The 25,581-nt window shown below is 54.8% G+C and overlaps 1 protein-coding gene and 1 long non-coding RNA gene across 5 annotated transcripts in view; one reads left to right on the plus strand and one right to left on the minus strand.

Moving 5' to 3' along the window:
* KCNK9 (potassium two pore domain channel subfamily K member 9) overlaps window positions 1–8,153 on the minus strand; it is a 97,675-nt gene extending 89,522 nt beyond the window's left edge. Inside the window, exon 1 of the mRNA XM_001916658.6 lies at window positions 7,484–8,153. Within this exon, the coding sequence (XP_001916693.3) occupies window positions 7,484–8,153 (670 nt within the window). The remainder of the gene's footprint in view (window positions 1–7,483) is intronic.
* LOC106781009 (uncharacterized) lies at window positions 5,363–11,950 on the plus strand. Of its 4 annotated transcripts, none has more exons than XR_011421469.1 (4): window positions 5,363–6,350; window positions 6,904–10,839; window positions 11,003–11,134; window positions 11,351–11,950. It is a non-coding gene; the product is annotated as an uncharacterized lncRNA (long non-coding RNA). The 4 variants fall into 4 exon arrangements; XR_011421470.1 differs by lacking the exon at window positions 5,363–6,350 and having other exon boundaries at window positions 6,514–7,087; window positions 7,404–10,839; XR_011421468.1 differs by lacking the exon at window positions 5,363–6,350 and having other exon boundaries at window positions 6,515–7,093; window positions 7,404–10,839.
* The last annotated feature ends 13,631 nt before the right edge of the window (window positions 11,951–25,581 follow it).

Here is a 25,581-nt window from a genome sequence, read left to right on the forward strand (position 1 = left end):
AGCTGCGGACATGAAGATGCTGAGCACAGATCCAGGCATGCCCACCCCACTTGGCCAGTGCCACCTTCCCCGGCCAAGCTCTGCCATGTCTCAGAGCCTGGCTGACCCCAAACTCCAGGCAGGAGCACAGTTGGGGAAGTGGCAAGGCCAGCAAATTCTCATCAGCTGGAGGAGTCTCCGTGTCCCCCAGGCCCAGGGGCCGGCATCTCGCAATATCCTGAAAAGCCAGCCCAATGCACTCACAGACACTCCTAAATCTTCTCATCTTCCTCTGCTGCAGATTTTTCCATCCACCATCCCCTCTTCTCTGGGTCCACAGCACATAACTGCTCTGTGCTCAGAGATCAACGTCAGGGACTGTACTTGGGTTCAACCCAATCCAAGACAGAGAACACAGCAGAATTCTCTTGAGAACACACAACAGAAGTTTGCATGAACTAGAAGCTGAAAACATGTCAATGCAGGGAGGCAGCTGCCCAGAAAACCTGCCCTACCAACTGGGGACATTAACAGAAGTATAGTGCCTAGATGAGGGGAGGTGATGTTCTGCTCTTCCTGCATCATCAGACAGGACTTGGACAACACACACACCAACCAAAACTGCTCAGAGGAAAGTGACAAGAAATTCAGGGGTCCCTGGGCTATCTCCAAATTCCTAAAGAATATTACAGGACAGGAGGTGAGCCAAGCTCCACTCAGCCCTTCCTCTGGAGAACTGTGAGCAACAGGGTGGGTGCCCTTAGCAAAAAGGGGAAAACGCTCTATAGGCAGAGGTCCCAGAGTGGGGACAGGCAGGAAAAGGGGCCCTGGAAGAAAATCCTTTAAGGAAATGAACACCAGACACCCTCCCCCATGGCCTTCACAGCAGAGGATGCTCCACTCGGCAGAGGGGAAGACCCCCACCAGAATTCTCACGTCCCAGAAGCCCTCTGCCCTTGGGCCTATCTCAAGAGTGCCCACGGCCCTCCTTTATCAGCCTGGGTCCTGGCCTCCTGATCCCCAGGGTCCAGCCGGACCAGCTTAGGTTCACTTTCCCGTCCTCTGGGGAGGCTGTGTAAACACAGAGCATGGCGCTGCTGTGCGCTCCAACTCAGAGGGGCAGGTCCCCTGGGGCTGGCAACCTGTCCATCCCAGCTCCCGGGGCCCATCACAGCCTGGACCACCTCAACACTCCCTCCCACCCCAGACTCACTCACGCATCCATATGCTGGATTTCCTCTCCTCTCCTGGGCCCAGGACCCCCGAGTTCCAGTTTCTAAAAGGAGATCTTTGGGCTCTGCCTCTGGTGACCACCATAGAGACTGGCCAGCCCTTTAAGAGAAGGCCCCCCCACCCCAACACACATACCTCTTTTCTGCATGGTGACCCACCAGATCCAATCCTCACACAATAACCTCAACATTCATCTAAACACACACCACTTCATCACTTGGGAGGTAATGAGCTCCCTGTCACTAGAAGTATTCAAGAAGAAGCTGGCTGATGGGAGAGGATCTGGGGTGAGGGGAATGTTCTGTTTCTCGACCTGAGTGCCAGTTACATGGGCCTGGTTTGTTTAGAAGAATCACTGAGCAATACATTTCTGATACGTGCACTTCTCCATATGAACATTATACTTTATTAAAAATTTTTAAAACTCAAAAGTGATGTGATTGGCTGATATTTGGCAGGATGGAGACGAGGCTGGCACACTTTGAAGATCTCCACATCAAGGCAGTGACACTTCCCGAGATCCTGCTAGTGGCACTGTGCACGTCTTTTTCACCACTGTGCACCTATGCCAGCAGAGTGCCCACCCCGCAGCTCACAAACGGAGCCCAGGAAAAACCCAGTGATGGAGGAATGAATGAATGCGTGAGTGGAGGACTGGGTGAGTCCTCAGAGGCGTGAGTGAATGAGCAAATGAGTGAGTCAGTGAATGACTCCATAGAAGGATGGATAAATGGATGGATGCATGGAGCATCAATAAACAGGTGCATGGGGGACTGAGTGGGTGAGTGCATGGGGAAGGGGTGGGTGGAGGTGTGCACACAGGTGCATGGGGGACTGAGTGAGTGACTGCATGGGGAAGGGGTGAGTGGAGGTGTGCACACAGGTGCATGGGGGACTGAGTGAGTGCATGGGGAAGGGGTGAGTGGAGGTGTGAACACAGGTGCGTGGGGGATTGTGTGAGTGAGTGCATGGGGAAGGGGTGAGTGGAGGTGTACACACAGGTGCATAGGGGACTGAGTGAGTGACTGCATGGGGAAGGGGTGGGTGGAGGTGTGCACACAGGTGCATGGGGTTTGAGTGAGTGAGTGCATGGGGAAGGAGTGGGTGGAGGTGTAAACAGAGGTGCATGGGGGACTGAGTGGGTGAGTGCATGGGGAAGGGGTGGGTGGAGGTGTGAACAGAGGTGCATGGGGGACTGAGTGAGTGACTGCATGGGGAAAGGGTGGGTGGAGGTGTGCACACAGGTGCATGGGGGACTGAGTGAGTGGGTACATGGGGAAGGGGTGGGTGGAGGTGTGAACAATAGGAGCATAGAGGAAGAGATGTAGACCAAGGCCTGGTTCACCTCCTGCTCTGACCCCCCTGGACTTAGCTAGTGAGGGTCCGGGCAGTCCCAGGAGAGAGCAGGTGAAGGCAACGGGCGGTCGAACACTGGGCCTCACCTGATACCTGCCACTGTCTCGGCACACTCAGCTAGGTGTCTCCATACACCTCGGGAGAGCCGTCTCTTCATGTCACCCAGAGAAAGGAGCCCCACTTCTCCACCTCCCCCACGATGTCTATAAATAGGCCATGTGTACCGGAGGGCAGCGCTACATCGAGCAAGGCCAGGTCTGGGCAGGGTCTGGGGAGGAGGAGCTGTCCACGGGCATCTCATGCTTCCCGCACCTGCCAGCCGCCACACTGGGAAGGAACAAGGGAACCCCACCCCTCCTGTCCAGCCCTCGGTGTGCTGGGTGGGCAGGTCTTTCAACCAGGTCTGGCTGAGAAGGTTTCCTAAACCATGGAGTTAAGGGAGAAGCAGAAAGACACAGATGGAATATTCCACAGGCCCATCCCTGGCTCCTGGGATGAAGCCACAGTTGAAGCCTGCAGTAAGGAGCTCTCAACTGCATCACAGAGCTCAAGGTCCTCTGCCTCAGTGCGCGCTGCCTTATCAGGGCCTCAGTTTCCTCATGTGTGCAGTAGGGCAATCCTTCCACTAGCCTCGAGGATGATGTGCATGCACATGTGTGGAAGCGCCACGCTCCCTCTGGCGCCAGCCTGGCTCGGTCCGTTTGGGCCCCTTCCGTCCTGCAGTCCTTTATGAGATGCCCTCTCTGTTGCGGGCATCGTGCTGGGTGCTGTGCTGTGCTGGAGAAGGCACAGTCAGCCTGGGGAGGAATAAACAGTATGGACAACGCTGGAACTGTGGGAGGCAGGGAGCGCAGAGGCAGGCTGAGACTTCCTGGAGCGTCAGGACCTGTGCAAGCCGTGCAAAGGCCAAGGGGAAGGCTCCCTGGGGGCGTTCTGCATCACTGTGGGCGGCACGGGACAGGTTAACTGAGTGGCTGTCCCCGCTCTTCAGGCTGGACTGCAACCAAGTGTTTGGGTTTCCAGTTCCCCTCCTGCCTCAAGGCCAGGCCTTATCTCGCCATCTAGACTGTCCCCAGAGCCTCAGAGCAGCACAGCAAGAGTATAAACCACGACTGAAAACTACACTCCAGAGTGCCAGAGAGTGTGGAGAACGCTTTCGCCTCGCGAAAACTCAGTTCGAGGTTCAGTTTATGAATGAGAAAAGGGAGGCAACCCCTTGCATTCTGGTTTCACACAGGTGTGGGACCTGGTTCCCCGGGAACGACAGGAGTCCCAGAACTTTCTCTCAGAGTGGGCCCCACCCCTAGCCAGCAGCCCCTGGCTCCTAAGCCAGTCCCCTCTATTCCTCTATTCTGCAGCAGCCACCTCGCTCCAGCTGGGCCCAAAGGGCCTGGGGACCCGGCCCCTGACGTACGTCTCCCCACTCCTCCAAACTGAGGCCAAAGCAGAAAACCCACATTTGTTCCTCCCCTCCTTCCCTTACGCAGACCACTTTTCAAATCGTCCTCCCAGACGAGCTCTGCATTCTGAGCATGGTTTTTCCTTCTTTAATGACCCTAAAAGTGGCAACAACTTAGATCACAGACGTGAGATTCAAAGAAGTGTCGTGGGGACTCCCGCCCTGGTGTCAGGAGTAGCTGCTGATTGTGGGTCACGCTTTTGGCCTAAAGTGCCTCCTGTAGGAAGCTTACAAGTTTGTGGGGGGGGGGGGTCCCTTAGCACCCAGGCCTTAGCCCCAAGCAGGGAAACTCAAATCAAGCACTCTCTAGGCCCATATGGGTGCTGCCAGCACACCCACCGCTTCCACCCACAGCTGAGGAAGGAGGCGGGGGGTTGCCCACCGCCTCCTAATCAGACAAGCAGGCGGGGTACCTAGGAGGGTTTTCCATCTTAAACGCAGGGGAGTTCCAAAGGTTCAGGGCTTCCCAAGTTTAGAACTCAACTATGGAATCTCCTGGGAAGCAGCTACAAGTGGCACGGACACCAGGAGAAGCCAGTGGAGAAGAATGATAACCAGAGCTAGATGAAGCAGGACGCTGAACCTGCCCTTTGGGAGCTGCTGGACCTGAGTTCTTCCCTCCTTAGGACGACGATGGCCGTGCTGGGGCTCCTCGGAGAGCGGGGCGGGATTCAACGTGACGTCCCTTTCACCAGGGCACAGCCACAGATCCGAGGTGAAGTGGTGATTATATACGTTTTTAAAATCCACTTCACAGAGTCAGCTAAGGACTGCATGTGAGACGCAGCGTCCATTCGAGGACGGTGTGCGTGCCGGGGGTTCCTGCCCCAGCTGGAGACTTGAGCTCAAAGTTGAAGCCCGCTGGAGAAAGCGCTCAAGGTTACGGTAAAAATAAGAAGGCCCGTGAAGATTCACCAGACTCATTAATATCACTGTCCGATAGGAGACAATTCCTTGGAGGGCCTGGCGTGGGGCTGGTTTTTGTTCTAGGCCTAGGAGCACCTTAATTTGCATTTATATTAAAAAAGAAGAAAACAAACAGAATTAACTAGAAAGGTGCTTTGTTTCCCGTAAATTCGAGCTCCTCTGCTAAACAGCTTCTTAACGCAAGAGTGTAAGACTCAGCCTATCGGAGAACGTGCATTCACACCCCCTAAGCGCATCTCGCTGGACGGCACCAGCCCTCCAGTCAGCCTGCAGGTGGTCTCTGTCAGCGCCTTCAATAGGCGGGGAAACTGAGGTAGGAGTCTGGTAACAACCTCCCCACGTCTTCCTGTAGGATGAGATTCCGGTTCGAAGCCCGGACAATGGGCTGCACGGCCGGTGTCTTCCCACCGCAGGGCAGTCAGGACTGTCTCTCCTCCCCAGCTTACACACACAGTCCAACCTTTCTTTCCAGAAAACCAGCTGAAAACTCAGTGAGGGAAGTGAGAAAAATCAGCCTCGTCATCAGCTGCCCCTCCGGCCGTGTCTCGATTCGAGTCCCACCCACAGCCCTGGCTGAGACTGCACCCTCCACTGAGCCACACGTTCCTCCCCAATCTCTTTGGAGCCTTAACCACCAGAACCGTAGAAGAACACGCCCAGAACGATCCATCAGAATCAAGAGACACACCTGGATAAGAACTCTATCCATCTCAGGTAAATGGGAGCATCTCTGGGTTTGATTTTAACTCCAATGCACTCCTTAATGTTGTAGCCCAACTCTCGGAACCAGCCAAACGTTTTATGTGCTGGTGCCACTCCTGGGGCGGTGTGCCGGCAGCCTTCACCTGCTTGGGTCTAGATCTCTCAATGCACATTTGGGGAATGTTGCGCTCTTCCCCTCCCCAGGGGCGGTCAGGTTTGGAGGCATAGCTCTTTGCCCTCTAGCTTTCCAGCCAACAGGCCCCCATCCCCCAGGCTCACCACCCTGCTCATCTGTGTGTTACGGCCGCAGCTCCCACTGCAAGTTTAAAGACAGAAATGACGGTAATGACCAACTGGCCCTTTCAGGCACTGGAGGCACAGGGTGGGGAAGGAAGGACTTTTCTGGGTTCTGGCCGCTGGGCCAAGGGCGGTGGGACAAGCGGGAGCAAAGCTGGTGATGCAGACAACAGAAGGACAATTTCCTTCCAACAACATAAAAGCCTGCACCAATGAATTAAACATTTCAAACAAGATGACTCTCTAAAAAGTCTTTTCAACCGAGAAGGAAAGACAGGCCGTCCTGTGCTGGCGCTTCCTGTTGCATATGGCACTGAGAAATCCTGTTTTTTCAGCATGCAGAGCTTTCCAGACAAAGAGAAATACCAAGGGGAAAACTGGAGGAGAAGCTCCAGAAGTAAGGCAGGAGGACCGAGAAGGGTGGGAAGGTGGGGGTGTCGGCTCAGGGCACAGGGGCACAAAGGGCGGCAGGGAGCAGATAGGAGACCACCCTGAGCCAACACGGTGGCCCTGACAGGTCCAAGGAGATGGCCCTGGGGACAAGTTGCAAACCAGAGAGACACCACCCTGCCCCCTGCCACGGAGGGCACCCCCCCATCCACAGGGCAGAAGAGACTGCTCCAGCTCGCACAGGTCTCTGTCAAAGTGTAATGTCTGCAGCTCTCCCACACCAGGCTACCCCAGGCACCCACAGAGATTTGCTCCGCGGACAGCACCCTTGGTTGGGTTCAGGACCCACAGGAGTCCCCAAGGTGTATCAACTGGACTCTCTCCCCAGACTGGGGCTGAACTTCCCCAGTTTCTGGCCAATATGCAGACCTGCCTTAGCCGCTGTCACAGCCTGGGGATGGGCAGGTCCTGCCCGGCCCCTCCTCGACCTCACTCCTAGAGCAGTTCACCCTGCTGCCACCCCCAACCCAATCAGCAGACAGCAAACTCTCTCCTCCCAGGGGCCTGGCACAACCAGGCTCCAGAATCCGAAGAGGAGCCAGGAGGCAGGAAATCGGGGCGCGGAGAAGGCTGGAGGCTTGCGAGGGTCAGCGCCTCCCACGCTCCAGGAGCAGTCCCCCGCCACCTGAGTCCGTCTTCGCGCCGCGGGTACCAGGCCAGCCCTCTCCAACTCCCGGAGAGGTAGTAAGTGTAAGGCTTGGAACCCCGCGCAGACCAGCCCGCGCCGGGGCGGTGGGTGGGTGGGTGTCTGCTATGCGATTATTCTTAGCGCTCCACTCTCTTCGCAAAAGTGGCGCCTCCGCCCTCCCGGCTCCGGCACGCTCGCTCCAGGCTTGCACGCCCGGCCCAGACACCGGCGCGGAGGAGAGCACCGGGGTGGGGTCCGAGAGGGCTGAGGCGCGGAGGCGCAGGAGAGGCAGCGGCTCCCGAGAGAGGAGGGGGCGCCGCGGGAGGGGCCCCGACGACAGGCAGCGTTTAACCCTCGGCGCCCCGCACCCAGCCCCGCGCCGCGCGCTCAGCCGCCTCCCCGGACTCCTCCCGGGGCGCCAGGAGCCCGGCGGCAGCGCGCCCAGCCCTTACCTATGGTGGTGATGACCGTGATGGCAAAGTAGAAGGAGCCGGCGAATTTCCACTGGACGCCGGCGCGGTGCGGCTCCGACTGCAGGATCACCAGCTCCAGCTGCCGGTAGTCCTCGCTACTGATGTTGTATTTCCCCTTGATCCGGATCTCCTCGGCTTTGAGTTTCTCCTCCTCGCGCATCTCGTGGTCCGACTCGAGGGCGTCGAAGACGGCGGCGCCCACCAGCAGGTAGGTGAAGGTGCAGACGATGAGGGACAGAGTCCGCACGTTCTGCCTCTTCATGGCCGCCAGCAAGGAGCCGGCGCGGGGGGCATGTCCCGCAGGCTCGCAGCCGCGCGCGTCCCACTGCAGCGCCCGGCGGCCGCCGCCGCCTCCTCCGCCGCCGCCGCCGCCTCCAAGTTGTAAGCGGCGGCGGCAGCAGCAGCAGCAGCAGCAGCAGCAGCGGGGAGGCGGGGGGCGGGGAGGCTGGGGGGGCCCCCCTCCGCCGGGGCCGCCACAGCCGCCGCCACCGTGAGGCGGCTGGCGGGGCAGGGGTGGCGCGGGCCCGGGCTCGGGCGAGAAGGCGGACAGGCACAGGAGGCTGCTTGAGCGCCGGGGCCAGGCGTCCGGGAGCCCCGACACCCTGCGCCAGACCCGGCCGAAGCAGCCCGCCCCACTGCGCAGGGCCATGCACGGCGGCCCCGCCGGTGACCGCGCGGGCCGCGCTGCCCTCCGCACCCCGCCCCCCGCTCCCGCCGGAAAAGCAGGGGCGGGAGCGGGAGCCGGAGCGCGGCCGGAGGGCGGCCGCCGGGGCCCGCGCCCCTCCGGGTCCGGCTCCCGGGCGGCGGCGCCCAGCTAGGAGCCCGCAGGTCTGCGCGCGCCCCGCGGGACCTCCTGCCCCTTTTACCCCTCCTCGTCCCCCCTCGAAGGGGGTGCAAAAGTTTGCGAAGTGGCGGCGTCTCCGGAGTCCCCAGCAAGCAGGGAGGGGGCTGAGCAGGTGCAGCGGGCGTGGCGGCCCGATGCCCGAAGGTTGGAGCGCCCCGCGCCCACCCGGGCGCGCAGGGACGCGGCAGGGTCCGCGCCGGGCGTCGGCCGGTCCGGGAAGTTTGCTCGGCTCAGCCCCCGAGGCGCGGGAGCGGGGCGCGGCCCCGGGGCGGCAGGGCCCGCGGCGGAGCGGCCTCGGGGGCGGCCGGGGGACGGCGCGGCGGCGGTCGGCCAGCCCGTTCCTCCGGGGGCGGCGGGCGAGGCGGCGGCGGAGGCGGGAGGGGTCCCGCGGGCCTCGCGGAGCTGCGGGGTGGGCGCGGGCGCATGAGCCGCGCCGGGGTCGGGGCCCTCCGGCGTCCGAGCGTCCGGGGAGGCGGCCGCGGCGCTGGTCTGCCCGGGGCGCTGCGTGCGTGCGCGCCGGAGGGAGCCCGAGTGTGTGTGCGTGTGTCTGTGCGTATGTGTGCCCGTGTGTGCCCGTGTGTGTGTGTCTGTGTGTGTGTGTGTGCGCGCGCGCGCGCGCGTGGCAGCCCCGCTCTGGCGGGAGGGCCGCGGGGGGCGGGGGCCGGGCTACGCGGAGGCCCGGCCTCCCTCCCTCCCTCCTTTCTTCCCTCCCTCCCGCAGCCTCTCGGGCTCGCCACCTCCCGCCTGGTCCCCAGCCAGCTGGCGAGGCGGCCGCGGCGGCTCCCGCTGCAGACCGAGCGCAGCTCAGGGCGCACGCGGAGGGAGCCCGGGAGGGGCGGCCAGTGCCGCCGGGGAGGGGGCTGGCGGAGGAGGGTGGAGGACTGGGTGTAGCCCTAGTGAGGGTGGGGGCGGAGCCACCAGCAGGTTTCAGCGGGGGATGGGAGGATAAATGAGGCTGCTTGGGTCTTTTTAGCCCAGCTCCCCGAGAACGCATGAAGCCACGCGGGGCGGCGAGTTTGAGGGACCTGGGGCTGGAGAAAGAAACGGGATTCAGCCAAGAAGGCAGACAGGCGGCTTACGGGAGAGAAGAGATCGGGCGGAGAGAGGGGAGCGCAAGGGGAGGGGGCTGTGGGCACCCGGGAGCACGGTGGCACCCGCAGTTCCACCAGAAGCCACCCGGCGCGAGCGCGGGCGCGTGTCACTGGCCTGGGGCACCTCCTTGTCCCAAGGTGGGGTCCCTAGGGCCGCCTCAGCTCCCGCGAGCGTCGCAGGCCGGGTGGCCCAGCACCTGCCAACCTGAGTCGTTCCCTCGGAGAGCGCTGAGGATGGCACAGGCCGCCAGTCTTGGGGTTGGGCCCTCAGGGGAGGGCGCTGCATTCCCCCTTGCCTGCCCCCTCCCTGTTGCTTTTCAGAGAAACACTCCTTGGCTCCCTGAGGCTGGGCGCAGGGAGCACCCGGAACGCAATCCAATGCGCCGCGCAACGACGGCCCCTCTCTGGACGAGCCTTGCGAGGGTACAGGAGGCTCTGACCGGGGTGCAGCTATTCCTTGCGTCCAGAGAGGAAGCCTCGCCCTGATTTATCCTCTTGCCGTTTCAGCTTCCTTTGCTCTTTTGTCCCCGTGCCCCCCGCCCCCATCTCCCTTCAGGGCGTTGAGGGGGTTTCTCTCGACCACCAGCCACCTAATCTCCCTGAGCAGTGGAGCTCGAAATGGGTAGGCAGAAGCCGCGGAGAAGCCCCCACCCCCACCTCCCCTTCTCTGGGTCAGGCGACCTCCCTTGGACCTCAGCCAAGGAAGAGATGGAGACTTGGGGGAAGGGACGCCCCCCGGCGGCGGGTCAAGAGACGGGCCTGAGGTGGGCCATGGGCGTTGCAGAGTAGGTCCAGGGAATCAACTCTCGCGCCCCTCGCGGGCTTCCGGAGCACTGGCCCATTTGGGTCGCCCCCTTTAGCCGTGTCTTGGGCTCGCCGTCCGCAGGACCGAGCGAGTCTGGGAACGCAGTGCCTCACCGAGACTCCACCCCGTTTCTGGAACTCGCAGGTGCTTGCGCACCCGGCCCCACCGGAGAAGGGGGCCAGCGCTGTGGGCGACTTTTGGGCAGTCGGGTCTCCGCTGGGTCTGCAGGCGCCCTTGGGCACGGGGACGGGGAGCCCCACCCTAAGCAGGCGCTTTCCCCAGAATACATTTTGGAAACCGAAGCCCCCGCGCTCGCGAATGAGTCTGGCCGCCCGGTGAGTCACCGCGAGCGGGCGACAAGGATTCCCAGCAGCTGGTAATTAATTGCTCTGTGGCTCGGCCCACGACGGAACCCCAGTCGGGCCTCCCGCCGCCCTGCAGCGGCGCCACCCCTGAGTCACAGCCGTCGGGCCTCCGCCGTCCGGAAGCGGCCTGCGCGCCTGGGCGCCACCAGGGGGCACTGGACTCCGACCCACAGGTCGCCCCGCTTTGAGCCAACGCTGCGCAGGGAAGTCCAGGCTGTCCCCGCTGGCAGGTGCGGAAGCGGGGGATGGGATGCTCCCCACCGGCAGATTCCAAGCTTCGCAGAGAGCCACTTTTATTCGGTTTACATACAGCTTTTCAGAAAACGGAACCGCTTTGTGTGCATACTGGGAGGGACCTCAGAGATAAACTAGTCCAAACCGCTTGTTTTTCAGATAGGAACACTTCCAACCGGAGAAGGTCACGTGCTCGGGGACGCAAGGCAGTTCCCATCTAGAACCAGCTCTTGAACCGTCTCCCGGCTTCTGTCCAGCGCTCCACGGACCCAGCAGCCTTCCGACCCCAAGGTCACACTGCCTTGAATAGCCACACACCACTCTCCCAACACTGGTTCTTCCTTTTCTTCTCCCTCCAAAATGAGGCCTTTAGACTCAGGAGAAACAAGGGCGGGAGCGGGGCCTGAGGGCAGACTCTGGGGAGTGGGAGAGGAGGGTTTCCTGGTCTGTCCGTGGTCAGCCTCCTCTCCTCACCCTGTGCTCTCCTTTCCGGGTCTTGACCTGCAGGTGGAAGTGAGCTCCTTGGAGCAGAGCCTGGCTCCTGACATCTTCCCTGTGTCCCCAGCAGCCATCCCCAAGGCAGTTGCCCAGCTAGCACTGTGGGTTGCTGCCACAAGACAGTCTACAAAGAGGTCAGGCTGCTGACAGTGCCTCTGGGGAGCCCACCTCCCTCTCTGCCTCTGGTTGTGGGAGCATCAACTCCAGCCCAACTGGAGGAGGATTCAGAGCTCAGGTGTGGCCAATCAGAGCCCGGGATTCCCCATGGCCACAGTGATTGGCTGGGTGTGGCTCATCTCTCCACCAGTGAAAACCCTGGGAAAGCATTTCTAAGAGGAGCCTGGTGGAGGGAGGGAGGCAGGTCCCAAGGCTGCAGGCCCACGGGGCAGCAAGAGCCACGCCTGGAGGGGAGCAAACGCATTCTCTTCTCCTCCGCTTAGGCCACTGGGAGTTGGTCCCAATCTAGACGCGTGCCGCTGGTGCCAGGAAGCTGGCAGCCTGTCTGAGCTCCTCCAGCAGTCTGTCCCTGGGCCTCCCTGGACCTCAGTGTCTTCTTTCGTAAAAACAGATTTATCTGATTAGATAATAAAGAACATCGTGGTTTTATAATTCCCCCTCCACTGCCTAACTTATTTGCTAGGCTCTTTACACATTGGGCGTGCCCGTAGCCCCCAGGCCTAAGGAGTATTCTTACCCTGTCTTACCCAGAAAGGCTGAGCAGTTTATTCTGGGCCTGCAGTGAGTCAGAGTGGACCCAGATCCCAATCCAGTGCTTCTTCCAATGAGCACTGCATCTGTGAAACTGATTCTGCTGTGAGCTAAAGGCGGGGAGGCACAGCACCCTCCGCCAGGTCCCCCACCCAGGCTGACGCCCAGGTGTCTCCAGAGGCATCGCGGGCGGTGCTGGCCCAGGGCAGGTCCTATTTGCTGGCAGGAGCCAGAGCTGTCTGCTGCTCCCAGAACATCCTGACTCCTTGGGTGCGTTTAGTGCTTTGTCATGTTAATGCCCACGTCTTCGAAAATAGGCAGAGGATGCAGAACCATCGTCCCCATTTTACAGGTGGGGTAGGTGAGGCACCAAGTCCCATGGCCCCAAGTCACAGAGAAGAGCTGTGCTGAGCGTGCCCACCCTCGGGCCCGAATGCCAACACTATGGGTTCTCCCCTGTACTCCTGGCTTTGCCAGACCCCATGCATTCTTTGTGGCCATACATTTGCAGCTGATGGCGTGTCTTCACTCTGGACCTCCCGCCGTGGTGGGTTCCCGAGGAAAGTACTTGGCAGCCAGGCCCCTCCGGAGCATCTCACACTCTCCTTTGGGATGTGAATAAGTGTGTCACCGAGGAAGCCTTCTGTGGTTACACAGTTTGGGGACACAGGGTTAACAGGGGTGGATCCAGGACTTCCCAGAGCCTTTGGCCCACTAACAGGCACCATGACACCCAGACAGGAGCCTGGGCAGCATTTCCCAACCTCACTTGACCGTGGAATCTGCCTTTGGGCAGAGTCGGCCTCAGCCCCACGTCCTGGGGCCCGCGCTTTGGGAACCACTGGCCCAGCTCGGAGAGCTGAGCATAGGGAGGCAAGAGGCCTGGGTTCCACTTCTGGTCCCACACGAACAAGCTCTCCTCCCATTCAGGTTCTTTCAGCCTCCAGTCCCTCACTGGCCCCCCTGCCTCCAGCTGGGCATCCCCGTCTCTCCTCCACCTGTAGCCAGAACCTCCTTCTGAATACACTGACCCTTGCACTTCCGTGCTGAAACCCTCTAGGAGCTCCTGGGTCACGTCGGGCCCTCCCCCTGGCGTTCTCACCCTCAGATCTGGCATCTGGTACCCTCTCTTGCCCCAGCTGCTGCCTCCCTCCCACCCGCCTCCTGCTCCAGCCACCCAATACAGCCATTTCCTCAGCACCTCGCACCTCCGTGCCTTTACTCATGCTGTTCCCTCTGCCTGCTTCCTTTACCTGGCCTATCACGCTCTCATCTCCTCACCTTTCAAGATTCAGCTCTGGCAGCATCTCCTCCAGAAGCTTCTCCTGTCCCCAGGCTGGACTAGGCTCCTGTGTCACTGCACATACTTGGATCACAGTGACCCCTCTGAGGTCCCCCCCCCAGGCTGTGAGCTCCTGGAGAGCCAGGGCCTTGGGGACCTTAGCTGGGTCATGCAGGGCACAGTAAATGTTTGGTGGGAACTAAAGAACAGGGCTGGGTTCACTCGCCAGTGGGTCTGAGGTCATCGTCCCAGGTGAGACCTCTCCTAGGAAGGCAGGCAGAAGTAGGTACAGAAGAGCGAAATGAAAAAGAGCTGTGCAGGTGGCAGAGTTGGTCATCTGCCAGGACCCCAAGAGCCCCGAGGTTTAGGCCTTGACTCGGATGTCCCTGGGGCTCCAATGCAGTGAAGACAGAGGACAAAGAATGAGAAAGACAGAGTGGGAGAGAAGAAACCAACAAGAAAGAGGCACAAACAGCAAAAGGCCTGGGGACTGAGCCTGGAGAGGGGGGTGGGGCCAGTGTTGGCAGAGAGGTTGCCTTTCCTTGGCCTGTGCCCCTGGCAGACATTGCTAATCAACCCCAGCCCTGTCTTTGGCTGGGATCTGTTACAGCCTGAGAATCTTGAACACAGAGGTACACACGGGGCTCATCCTGGGCTCAACACTGACCTGTTTTCTTTCAAGACCATCACCAATCTGGCCCCAGCTGAGACGGCAAAAAAGAGTTTACACCCAACGTGAGAGGACGTAGGAGGCCATGATAAGTTCTGCAGCAGGAGGGCGGCCTGGTGATGGTGGTGAATGGTACCCTGGTGTGCTGGTCTGAGTAAGTGAGCGTTTCTCGAGCACCTGCTGGATATTGGGCCTGAGCTGGGCATCAGGTCCTCATGATAACTCTGTGAGACAGTCATCACCCCCACTGGCCAGTGACAAAGCTGAGGCTCTCTGAGCTAAGGACACCAAGTCCTCTTTTTGGCACTGCCCTTGTAGGGGTGGGAGTGGGAATTGGGGAGCTGTGTCCTTCCTCTCCAGGCACGGGGAACAAGGGGCTGGACCAGCGTGGCAGCAGGAAGGCCGAGAAGGAAGAGGGAAGGTCAGCCCAGCCCCTGGTACACAGTAGGTGCTAAAAGTTGTTCCATTGGTTCCATGGTTAAATCCAGAAGATGCCAAGAGTAGCCCCAAGGCTTGGTGCCCGATGCAGTGAGGGTCGGAGAGGGGGAGGTGGGAAAACGGCCCAGGGCTTCTGAGATACAAGAGGCAGAGCCAGCAATGGAAAAGGGAAACTGAGGCCGGGCCTGGCTAGGTCTGCCCAGAGGGTTCCAGAACGTTATGTCAGGGGGCAGGGGAAGTGTTTCCAAGAGTGGACAGTCAGAGCCTGTGAGCTTTTGGGTTGTCAAGCTTCCACCTGCCCTGAATGTCTGTTGGCAGGTGAGGTGAGGACATGAGCCCCAAACTGGCCGGGGCTCCTCCCTGAGATGTCAGGCCCTGGTGGGTCTTACTGGGGATTTCTGAGCTCCAAAGTTCTCAGCGTGTGGTGGGGTCTCCAATTGTGGCCACGTGGGCAAAGTCGCCTGGGCAGTTCACAATCTAAACTGTTGCAGGATGGCATGCAGAATCAGGCTCAGGGCGGACCTGCTGTGCCCCCAGAGCAGAGGACTTTCAAGAGCGGGAACATCATTTAAGAGAGGATGAGCAAGTCAGCCCTCCTTGGGACTCAGGGCTGCATGGCAAATGGAGGGGTGCGGTAAAGAGGTGAAGCCGGACCGAGCACCCCCTCCTTGGTGCCAAGGACGCCCCCAATGCCCCATGCGTACACACACCCTCACTTTGTTAGAGGAAATGTGATTAGTGGATTTCAGGCTTCTTAATGGGGCCTGAACCACTGCCCATCTCCACACCTGATCCGTAAATAACTCCAGCACATTCCCCACGGAGCCCGGTGCTGCCAGGATCAATCGGAAGATTGGCAGAGGCTTCACTCATCGGCTGACAGCTCCCGAGAGAGGCTGCTGGGGGCTGTGCACCCCGTGCCCACCAGGAGGGTCTCATTAGCCGTGGTCCGAGTGAAAGGTCGGCACCCGTGGGTGGCTGTTCTCAAACCAGGCAGAGGAGATGGGAGGGCAGCATGTCCGCATCCACAGCTGGGCCTCCTGGGCAGCAGGGAGGGCAGCTTGTCCGTGGCCTCCTCTCCTGGGTCCCCTGGGGCTGGGCAGGGCAGAGGCTCTGGGGCGTTTGCTGACTAGATTAATGAGATGACTCAGGAATGACATACCGGTGGCCAGGAAATGGCATTGGTGACCTTTCTCCCAGTCACCTCCCCACCACCCAAGCCAGAAATAATTAGCTGCCCATAGAAAGGGGACATTTGTTGAAACAAGCTCTTCTGCCTTCTTAAAAATAATGATAGTAAATAAAACAAAAATTAAAAATAATAATCTTCTCTTAAAAATAAACAAAATAGTTTATTGAGAACGCACTAACTCTGGAACTTGGGGAAACAGCCCCGTCCGGTTTCCTTATCTTGAACTTGGCTGTGAGATGGGACTATCTCCTGCAGTTGTGAATGTGGTTGGATAATAACGCCTGGAAAGGTCGTGCACAGAGGAAGACGCGGTGAGGATATGAAGGCAGGTCTGGGCGTCTCCACAGAGGCAGCCCAGCTCCGAAGCACGCCCCTGGTGTGACCAGGCTCCCCACCATCTGCAGTGTCGGTTCTCCCACATGGACCCAAGTTGCACTCAGGCTGTGGAATAAACACCAGCTTCCAAGTCAGGCGGCCAGAGTCCAGATCCCAAGGTTGTCATTTCCTCCCCGTGTGACCTAGGGCAAGTGAGGGACCCTCTCTGTGCCTCTTCCCCGGTTGGTTAAGCACGGGGAGGAGAGCCGTCCCCCTCAGGATGAAGAGAACCTAGGTGTGTGTGGCTCCTGGCAGAGGCCCCATGCCCGCCGGTGGGCGCTCAGTCAACATGGACCCTATCCCTGGTGTCGAGGGTGCGCTGCCCTCCTCTCTCCACCGGCCCAGGAGCGGTGCCAGCCGCCCCAGGCTCAAGGCGGAGACCACCGAGCGGCCAGCCCTCCGCCTGGCGGGAGCTGCCTTCAGCCGGGTCACATGGCACGCGCTGGGCCGTGCTGAGAGTCTGTCCATCCCTGAGGAAGGCGTCTCCGTGCTTTCCCTTTTCGGAGCCTGTTTCTCACCTCTGCTGTTTTCACCTTTGTGCAGCAGAAGGTATTTTCGCAAACGCAGCCGAGGTGGCAGCAATTTCGCAGCCTGACAGGCGTCCCTGTACACACCGATGCTATTTGGGGGATCCGCAGGTGTATTGTTTGTATCATTATGGGTCTGTCAACTCCCAGGGAGAGGGAAGAGAGGCTGGGTGCTGCCAGAGGCCCCCAAAGGCCCCGGAGCCCCCCTGTTCCACAGGCACCTCCCCCAGGAAGGCCTCCTGGCCCCCAGGCTCGCTCTGAGCATGGCCCTGGGGTCTCCCATTGCAAACCGCCCTTGTCCTCAGCACTAGTGCTCTGTCCCCTGCTCTAGGTCTCAGGCTTCCTAAGGACAGGGCCTATGCCACCGTCCGTGTCCCCAGCACAGAGCAGGGCTGGGGAAGCATCCACTGAGATGAATTAACACCCGGCGGGCTCTGCAAGTGCCCAGTGCTTCTGAGGTGCTTTCTCTACCTCCGAGCTGCTCTCTGCCCCCCAACATCACCTGCCAGACTGGGGGTCTCTGTGCTGGCCGGGTGCTGGGGTCTGCGACACAAGATGACCAGGAGACAGCAGGGCCTGGAGGTGGAGACCCATGGGTCACATGGGGGCTGCAGGAGCCCAGATCAGCCTAGACTGGGGGACCCCAGAGGGCTTCCCAGCAGCGAGGAGTTTGGCCCGCCATCCCCAGGCTGTGGAACGGGCTAGTCCCCAGCTCTCGCCGTTGCTACAAACATGGAGCAGGCACAGTTATGCCCCGAGGATGCGCACATAGTAGGGCTCATCCAGGATTTAAGTCCCTTCCCCTGGGGCTGGAAGGAGCACTGGCAATTAGATCTCCTTCCTTGTTTGATGAATAAGGAGACCATGCCCAGAGAAGTCCAGGGACTAACGGGAGGTCACAGAGTCATTGTCGGCAGAGCTCGGACACCATCCACCTCCTGGCTCCCCTGTGCGCAGGCCCAGGCCCCCTGAGGGTCCCCAGGTTGTCTACACAGGTCATCAATGCCGCTCTTGCCTCCAGTGCTGACAAAGGGCAATGGGGAGCCAGCAACAAGGTTCCTGCTGTCACGGAGCACATGTCCTGCTGGGAGAGTGGACAGTAAACCAGCTAAGAGCTGGAGACGGGTGATTGCAGGAAGACGAGAGGACATGGAATAGTGAAAAGTGTGCCGTGGGCCCAGAGATATTGGGTCTGGTAGTCAGGGTGGCCTCCCCAAGGGGATGGAGTTGGAATTGAGACTTGAGTGACATGTTTGGATCCAGGGGAAGGCATCCAGGCAGAGGGAGCGGCTGATGCAGAGGCCCTGGGGTCAAGGGAAGGAACGTGGCTTGCTCAGCGTGTAGCCAGAAGGCAACTCTCGCTGGGATGTGGGCCCAGGGGAGGTGGCACAAGATGAGGTCAGAGATCGGGGTTCAGAGGCCCCAGGAGGACAGGAGCAGATCACGAAGGCCATGGGAGGAGTCTGGATTCACTTGTGCATCACAGAAGTCCATGGTGCACAGTGTGGAGGGGGGAGCTGAGGCACGTCACGTCTCATTGGACGGGTGTGCCAGGGCCTAGGGAGCTCTCTGACCTGGAGGAAGGAGGGCCCCCAAGAAATGGGTGGCCAATTAAAACAATAAGGATGCCATCTCTGATGGCCGTGAAGGCACTGGGGCTGCAGTGTGCATGGCTCCTGTCACCAGCATCCCAGAGGCCACTGCCAAGTATCTCTTGCTGCGTGCTGGGGTCCACTCACAGGGGCCACCAACAGTGAGTTGGGTGAAGTCGCAGCAGCCTCTGATGCTGCCTGGACCCCAATGCCCCAAGGCAGGCCTGGCAGACACGGCACGATTCCCACAGCACCCGGAAGGGGTCCCAGTTCCCCAAATCCCTCCCCTACCCCCACCTCATGCCTAAAACCTCTTTAATGGAGGCAGGTTGAATCACTGACTTTTTAAAAAATCATTTTATCATTTTTTTTTCTTTTGGTGAGGAAGACTGGCCCTGAGCTAACATCTGTTACCAACCTCCCTCTTTTTGCTTGAGGAAGATTGTGGCTGAGCCAACATCTGTGCCACTCTTCCTCTGTTTTGTATGTGGGACGTGCCTCAGCATGGCCTGATGAATGGTGTGTAAGTCCGTGCCTGGGATCCGAACCTGCGAACCCTGGGCCGCCAAAGAAGAGCATGTGAACTTAACCAGCATGCCACCAGGCCAGCCCCCATTTTATCCTTTTTATTTATTTATTCTTGATGACAAACAATACTTTTTGCATAAATCTAAAAAATAGAAGAAAATATGAAGAAACAAAAGAAAAAACAATCCCCCAAATCCTGAGGATTTTCCCCCAGGGAAGTTCACACCATTTCAGCAAGGGGGTCCAGCTCTGGGAAACGCTGACTTTTACACCCTGAAGTCGAGGGATGCTGGCGTAAGATCTCCCTTAAGAGTCAAGTTCAAGGCTCCACCATATCCAGGTGAGCACTGAGTGAAGGTGAGCTGGTCGTGTTTGTCTCCATCCCGAGCCTTGAACTGACTCTCGTAAGCTACTGTCGCTTCTCCAAATGCAGGGCCACCAGTGACCCCCAAATAAAGTCCTGGGGAATTCTGAACCCAGCAGAGCTGAGGCGGCAGCAGGAAAATCAGGGCATCAGAGAGAAGGAGAGGGAGGTGGAGGAGCAGAGAAGGATGGAGGGCATCTCAACATCTGCTGCTTGAGGGACCCAGACTAACACAGAGGCTTCCAGCAACCAGATGTGAGCCCCCAAAGAACTGACAAAGAAAACTCACAGCATCCCAGGAGGCTCAGAGCCAGGCAGGAGGGGCACAGTTAACCCTGAATGAGAGCGAGCAACCAGTATCCTATCCGTTTCTGAACCAATCGGGATGGGAGAGATTATACAGCATGTTATGGACTGAATGTTAGCGTCCTCTCCAAATTCATATATTGGAGCCCTAACCCCCCAATGTGATGGTATTTGGAGGTGGGCCCTTTGGGATGTGATCAGGTTTCCATGAGGTCATGATGGTGGGGCCTCCATGATGGGATTAGAGATCTTTTATAGAAGAGAAAGAAACCAGAGCTCTTTGTGTGTGTGTGTGTGTGTGTGTGTGTGTGTGTGTGGTGTGTGTGTGTGTCTCTGCCATGTGAAGACCCAAAGAGAAGGGGGCCATCTGCAGGATGAGAGCCCTCACCAGGTACCAGATCTGCTGGCATCCCGATCTTGGACTTCCCAGCCTCCAGATCTATGAGAAATAAATGTCTGTTATTTAACCCTCCCTGTCGGTGACATTTTGTTATAGCAGCCTGAGTTGACTAAGACATAGGAGTACCAAAATCTTTTTTAATTAAAAAAATCAGTGGCCTAAAATTACGAAGGCTTATTTCTTGCTCGTGTGAGTTGATAGGTAGCTCTGCTCACCGAGGTCCCTTTAAGACCCAGGCTGACAGACTGTCCCCCCGCCATGGGCTCCCATGATCCCTGACAGGGAAAGGGAACTTGATACATCTCACCACGGTCCGGAAATTTCCTACCCAGAAATGTCCTACACCATTTCTGAACACATCGTGTTGGCCAAAGCATGCCATACGGCCAAGCCTGGGACTTCAGTCCAACCTCAAGCCCAGCAAAGACCTTCACCCAAGAATCCTGTCCTCAGACAAGCTCTCACTCACCTGTGAAGGCGAAAGGAAGGCATTTGTGAGAGCACCTCCTGAATCCTTGTCTGTCCACTGCATCCCTCCTTAGGAAAAGACTCAAGAGAGGACTCAAACCCAAGAATAAATGAGACAGAACAGAGCTCACAAAATGAAGAAAGATGAAAAGGGAAAGACTTGGTGGTAAGCAGCAGACCTTGTTATGTGGGTAAATTAAATCAAAATGAGTAAGGATGGCCCTGCCTTAGACTATGTAATCTAAGTGCTAAGTAAGGCTTCCTGAAATAGAAGGTCCGTACTGGAAGGAAAAATTCTAATGATAGTCTATTTATAAAAATCATAGCTCAGCAACATCCATGAATTACGGGCAGGGGGAAATTATAAACCTTCCAAGGATCTCATCTTTGTGGGGGAGGAGAGAAGAAGAAAATGAAAGAATTCTAGAAGTGTCATCTTACTGGATTGAGGAAGAATAGTTAGGGGAAAATAGAACATCTTATTGTGAGAAATAGCTGGTATCTTATTTTCAACTACTACTAGAGAAATCTGTGTCTGGTTATGTAAACAGGGAGGAAGGGGTGGCCATCAATGCAATAGGTGTCTTCGTGTCTGCTCCAGTGGCCGTTAACAAAAGACCACACATTGGGGGCTTAAACAACAGACATTTGTTTGTTGCAGATCTGGAGGCTGGAAGTCCAAGCTCAAGAGGCCAGAAAGGTAGGTTTCATTCTGCGATCTCGTGTCTTGGCTTGCAGGCGGCCGCCATCTTGCTGTGTGCTCACATGACCTCTTCTTTGTGTACCCACTGGAGAGAGGAACCGGAGAGAGAGAGCTCCAGTGTGTCTTCTGGTAAGGACACCAATCCTATGGGATCTGGGCCCCATCCTTATGACCTTATTTAACCTTAAGTACTTCTTTAGAAGCCCCGTCTCCAATTATAGATAGCCACACTGGGGGTTAGGACTTCAACATATCAGTTTTGGGTAGACACAAACATTCTGTCCATAACAGATGGGCATAAGTGAGGGCTTCCAAATTAACAAAGAGAGTAATGGAAAGAACAGTAACTTGATCAAACCATCAAAAATGATGAAGCGGGGCTGACCCCGTGTCAGAGTTGTTAAGTTTGCGCACTCCACTTCAGTGGCCCAGGGTTTCGCCGGTTTGGATCCTGGATGTGGACATGGCACCGCTTGTCACGTCATGTTGAGGCGGCATTGCATATAGCACAACCAGAGGCACTCACAACTAGAATATACAACTATGTACCGGGGGGGGGGGGTTGGTTGGGGAGAGGAAGAAGAAGAAAAAAAAGATTGGCAACAGATGTTAGTGCAGGTGCCAATCTTTAAAAAAAAAATGAGGAAGAAACAATGATGCAAAATAATCAACAACAGAATACTGTAGAAACCACATTAAATATATGAGTTAATATCTTAAATGCAAAGAACTGAACTCTCCCATTAAAAGACAGACACTCATATTGAGTTCAACAAGCAAAAGAAAGGAACAAAGGCAATTATAAGCTGTTTATTAGAAGTACACTTGAAACAAAGTGATATTTTAAATATTTCAAATAAATTGCTGGGAAAATATTTACAAGGATAAAGCAAATGGAAATAAAGTAGAAGTGGCAGATACTAATCTCAAAAAAGTTTAAAAATATTTATATGTGATAAATTAGAACATTATACAATGAAGTGATAAACAGCCATAAAATTGTATTTTATTTTTAAAAAGAGGAGCTAAATATATAAAGCAAAGCCTATTAGAAAAGGAAAGAGAAGTTGATGAAAATAAAATTATAATGAGAGAGAACTGCACAGCTTTATCAGAAATGGACAGACATATTAGAAATGAAGAAGGAGTTAGAAATTAAGAAGCAATCCAATGTATTGCAGGGCCATTGATTGGGTCCTAGTTCGAACAAATCAGATTTTAAAAAGTCATTTTAGGGACAATTAGGGAAATTTGAATATGGATGGAGTTTTAGAAGATCCTAGAACATCACTGTGACTTTCTCAAGCACAATGATGGTATCATGCTCATACAGGGAAGATCCTTCTTTACTAAAGAGGCAGACTGAAGTCTCTAAGGGTGAAATGCCATAAAGCCCATGATTTAATTTTAAATACCCCAGTAAAAAGTAAGTATGGCAAAATGTACACAATTATTGAATCTTGGTGATGGGTATATAGTATGCATTATCCTTGTTTCTCAGCTTTTTTGTACACTGGAAATTTAAAAACAACAGAGTAATAACACCAGAATTGAATAATACAAGCAATAAGTGTGAATGTGTGTGTGGGTGTGTGTGTATATATATATATATATATATACACTCAAACATTGAATACAATTTCATATGCCAAAAGGACACTGATGAAAATCAGTACATAATAGGTCAGCAAGAAAACGCTACCAAATTCAAGAACACGAGAACAGAGTTTTTCACAGGCCTCCTGCTCTGGCCATATCTAAGGCAAGTAGAAATAAATAATATAAAAGGAGCCCAAAACACTTTAACTACTTGCAAATTTAAAACATGCTTACATAACTCTTGATGAAAGAGAAAATCAGAGAAATTATATACTATCTGGAAAACAAAGAGAAAGAAAAGATTTCATGGTAAAACATACGTACGGAGTAGATATAGTTAACACAGCTTAGAAACACACAGCCTGAAATGCCTTCATTAGAAAGGAGGAAAGACTAAACACACCATCATTTTTAGTACTTGTCTCAAGAAATTAGGAAAGGAAACAACAAAAGAAATAAGAAAGAGGGAATTCATAAAGATAAGAACTGAGATTGATGAAATAGAAAAAATTTTAAAATAGTGGAAAGAATATGTAAATGCAAAAGCTTGTTTTTTGAAATGGCTAATAAAATAGAAAAAACTCTCGTGAGCCCAATTATGGAGAATGAACAGAGAGAGTAAAATTAGACAAGATTAGGAATGAGAAGGCAGACATACCAACATAACTACAGATACAGGAGAGATAAAAATAATTATGAGAGAATTTGATATGCAACTCTGTGATAACAAATTGAAAACCTCAGGGAAATGGACGATTGCCTAGTAGAAGTAAATTACCAAAATCAGTCCAAGAAAAAAAATGGAAAATTTTAATAGACCAATTACCATAGAAAAGATTAGAAGGTGACTGGAGATCTATCAGTGATAAAGGACCAGGATCAGACAGGCTCACAGCTGAGTTTTATCTAATTGCTAAAGAACTAATCATTTCAATGCTGTTTAAACTATTTTGGGCCATAGAAAAAGGTAGACGAGAAACTCCCTTATTCATTCTGTGAATCTAGAATAACTTTAATACAAATAATACAAAATAAGGGGAACTATAGACCAATGGCACTTATGAATAGAGGTGAAAATTTCTAAATAAAGTGCCAGCAAATGGAATCCAGTAACTAACCAAAAGAACAGCATGCTACCATTCAGGTTTACTGTGGTATGCGATGTGCGGTTGAGGCGTCTCGGCTCTGGGGACATTTTGCAGGCGTATTGTCACCCTGCTTCTCTGAGCTTCTCTTGATGTGACAGAGTGAGGATGTTAGGCGATGATAGGGGGTTCAAGTGAACAGGACTGAACAGAACTAAGAAATCTGAGGGAGTTTTAATATCTATTAGCAAATGCCAAGATTTTGTACAGAATTTTATGGGATTTATTTCCACAACAGGCTCTAAAAGGTAATATTGTTTCAGCATCTTTAAAACCTTCCGTAAAACCAATTCCTTTTCAATTTGAAATCCACCAAGAAAAGGATAAGGGAATTTTCTTGTTTTTCACTGAGCACCAGTGCACAAGATGTAGTGCTGACTGTGTGATGCATCTAATGTCATGGAATTCTTGAAGCAACTCTTTGGGGAGTTGCTATGATTGACACCGAGTCTTGGAGAGGTGAAGTCAATTCCGAGAGCACTCAGGTGGTGCGGGCAGAGTCCAGATGTAAACCCTGCTAAGACTGGCTGCAAAGTCCAAGCTTTCAGTGGCATACATGGCAGCCACATGTGGAAGTCCCCCGGTGACTTCCTGGTTCATGGAGGAGTTCCAGTCTGTTTATCCAAAGCCAGGAGCAAAGGAACGAACACTGGATTAGCTATCAGGAGACCTGGGCTCTATTTCATGCTCTGCCACCAGCTTGCTGGCGGGTTGGGCCATGGGTTTGAAGACTGCCTTTGTGCAACTCTGAGATAGATCCTTGTAAAGCTGGTCTCTGCCGGGCCGGCTGTGGGTCGCTGTCCCTGGTGCTGAAGGTGCTCCTGCCCGAGGGCTCCAGCTTCACCCGTTTTCAGAGGAGCTGGCCTGGGTGGCTGCCAGGAACACTCCGTGATTAATCAGCAAGTTTGAAATGGCAAACGAAATTCTAAAGGTGGAAGAAGGGAAGAATTCTTTATTGGTTTGCTGAATCAGTGCCAAGGGATCTTTCTTTTTTTACCAAAAGCCATGTCTTTGACAATTCTCATCACCTGGACCTGAATCGAACATCTCAATTTTTGGAGAAAGGCATAGAATTAAGTTTCCACTGCCCAGGTGAATATGGAACGTTTCCTAATTCCCAAAGTCCCCTGTTTGCCCCTCTCAAATCCCATCCTTCTTCTTTACCCCAGAGGGAATAGATGCTAAGTTTTATGTCAACTACTCACTTGTTTATGGTCTTTTTTTTTTTTTTTTAACTTGTGTAGATAGCCTTAATAAATACACGGGTTTGCTTTTGGTACTTCATGTAATTAGAATCATATTGCATGTGTTATTCCACTGCCTGCTTTATTCCATCAGTCTTATGTTTTTGAAGTGTATCCATGTTGTTGTGTTTTGACCATTGTATAGTATTCTGCTATATAAACATGCTGCTATGTATTTATACATTTCATTCTTAACATGGCATATGACTTTGTGTCCTTTTTCCCATTATAAACAATTCTGCTATAAATATTCTGGTACATGGCTCATGTTGCAGAAGCCACTAAAGTATTCATTAAGATACGTACATGGTAGCGGAATCGTTGGGTCATAGGGTACAACCAGTTCAACTTTACAAGGAGTGTAGAGACTTCTGGTGTATCACTCTATCCCATTCTTCCCTCCTCCCTATAGGAGACATGCCCCATTTGCAGTCAGGTGGGGCCACGTAACTTGCTCTTCTCTATGGATTGTAAGCATAAGTGACTTACATTATTTCCAGGTTGAGTAATCTCATTACAGTGTCAGACTCTCCTCATATTTCTCCCAGTTTGTAACTTGTCTTTCTACCTTCTTTATGGTATCTTTTGATGAATGAAAGTTCTTAACTTTAATATAGTGGAATTTATCATTTTTTATGGCTTGTGATTTTTGTGTCTTATTTAGGATACTGTACATCTCTACCCCAAGATCATAAACAT

Source organism: Equus caballus, chromosome 9 (genome assembly GCF_041296265.1).
Source record: "Equus caballus isolate H_3958 breed thoroughbred chromosome 9, TB-T2T, whole genome shotgun sequence".
Classification (NCBI taxonomy): Eukaryota; Metazoa; Chordata; class Mammalia; order Perissodactyla; family Equidae; genus Equus; species Equus caballus.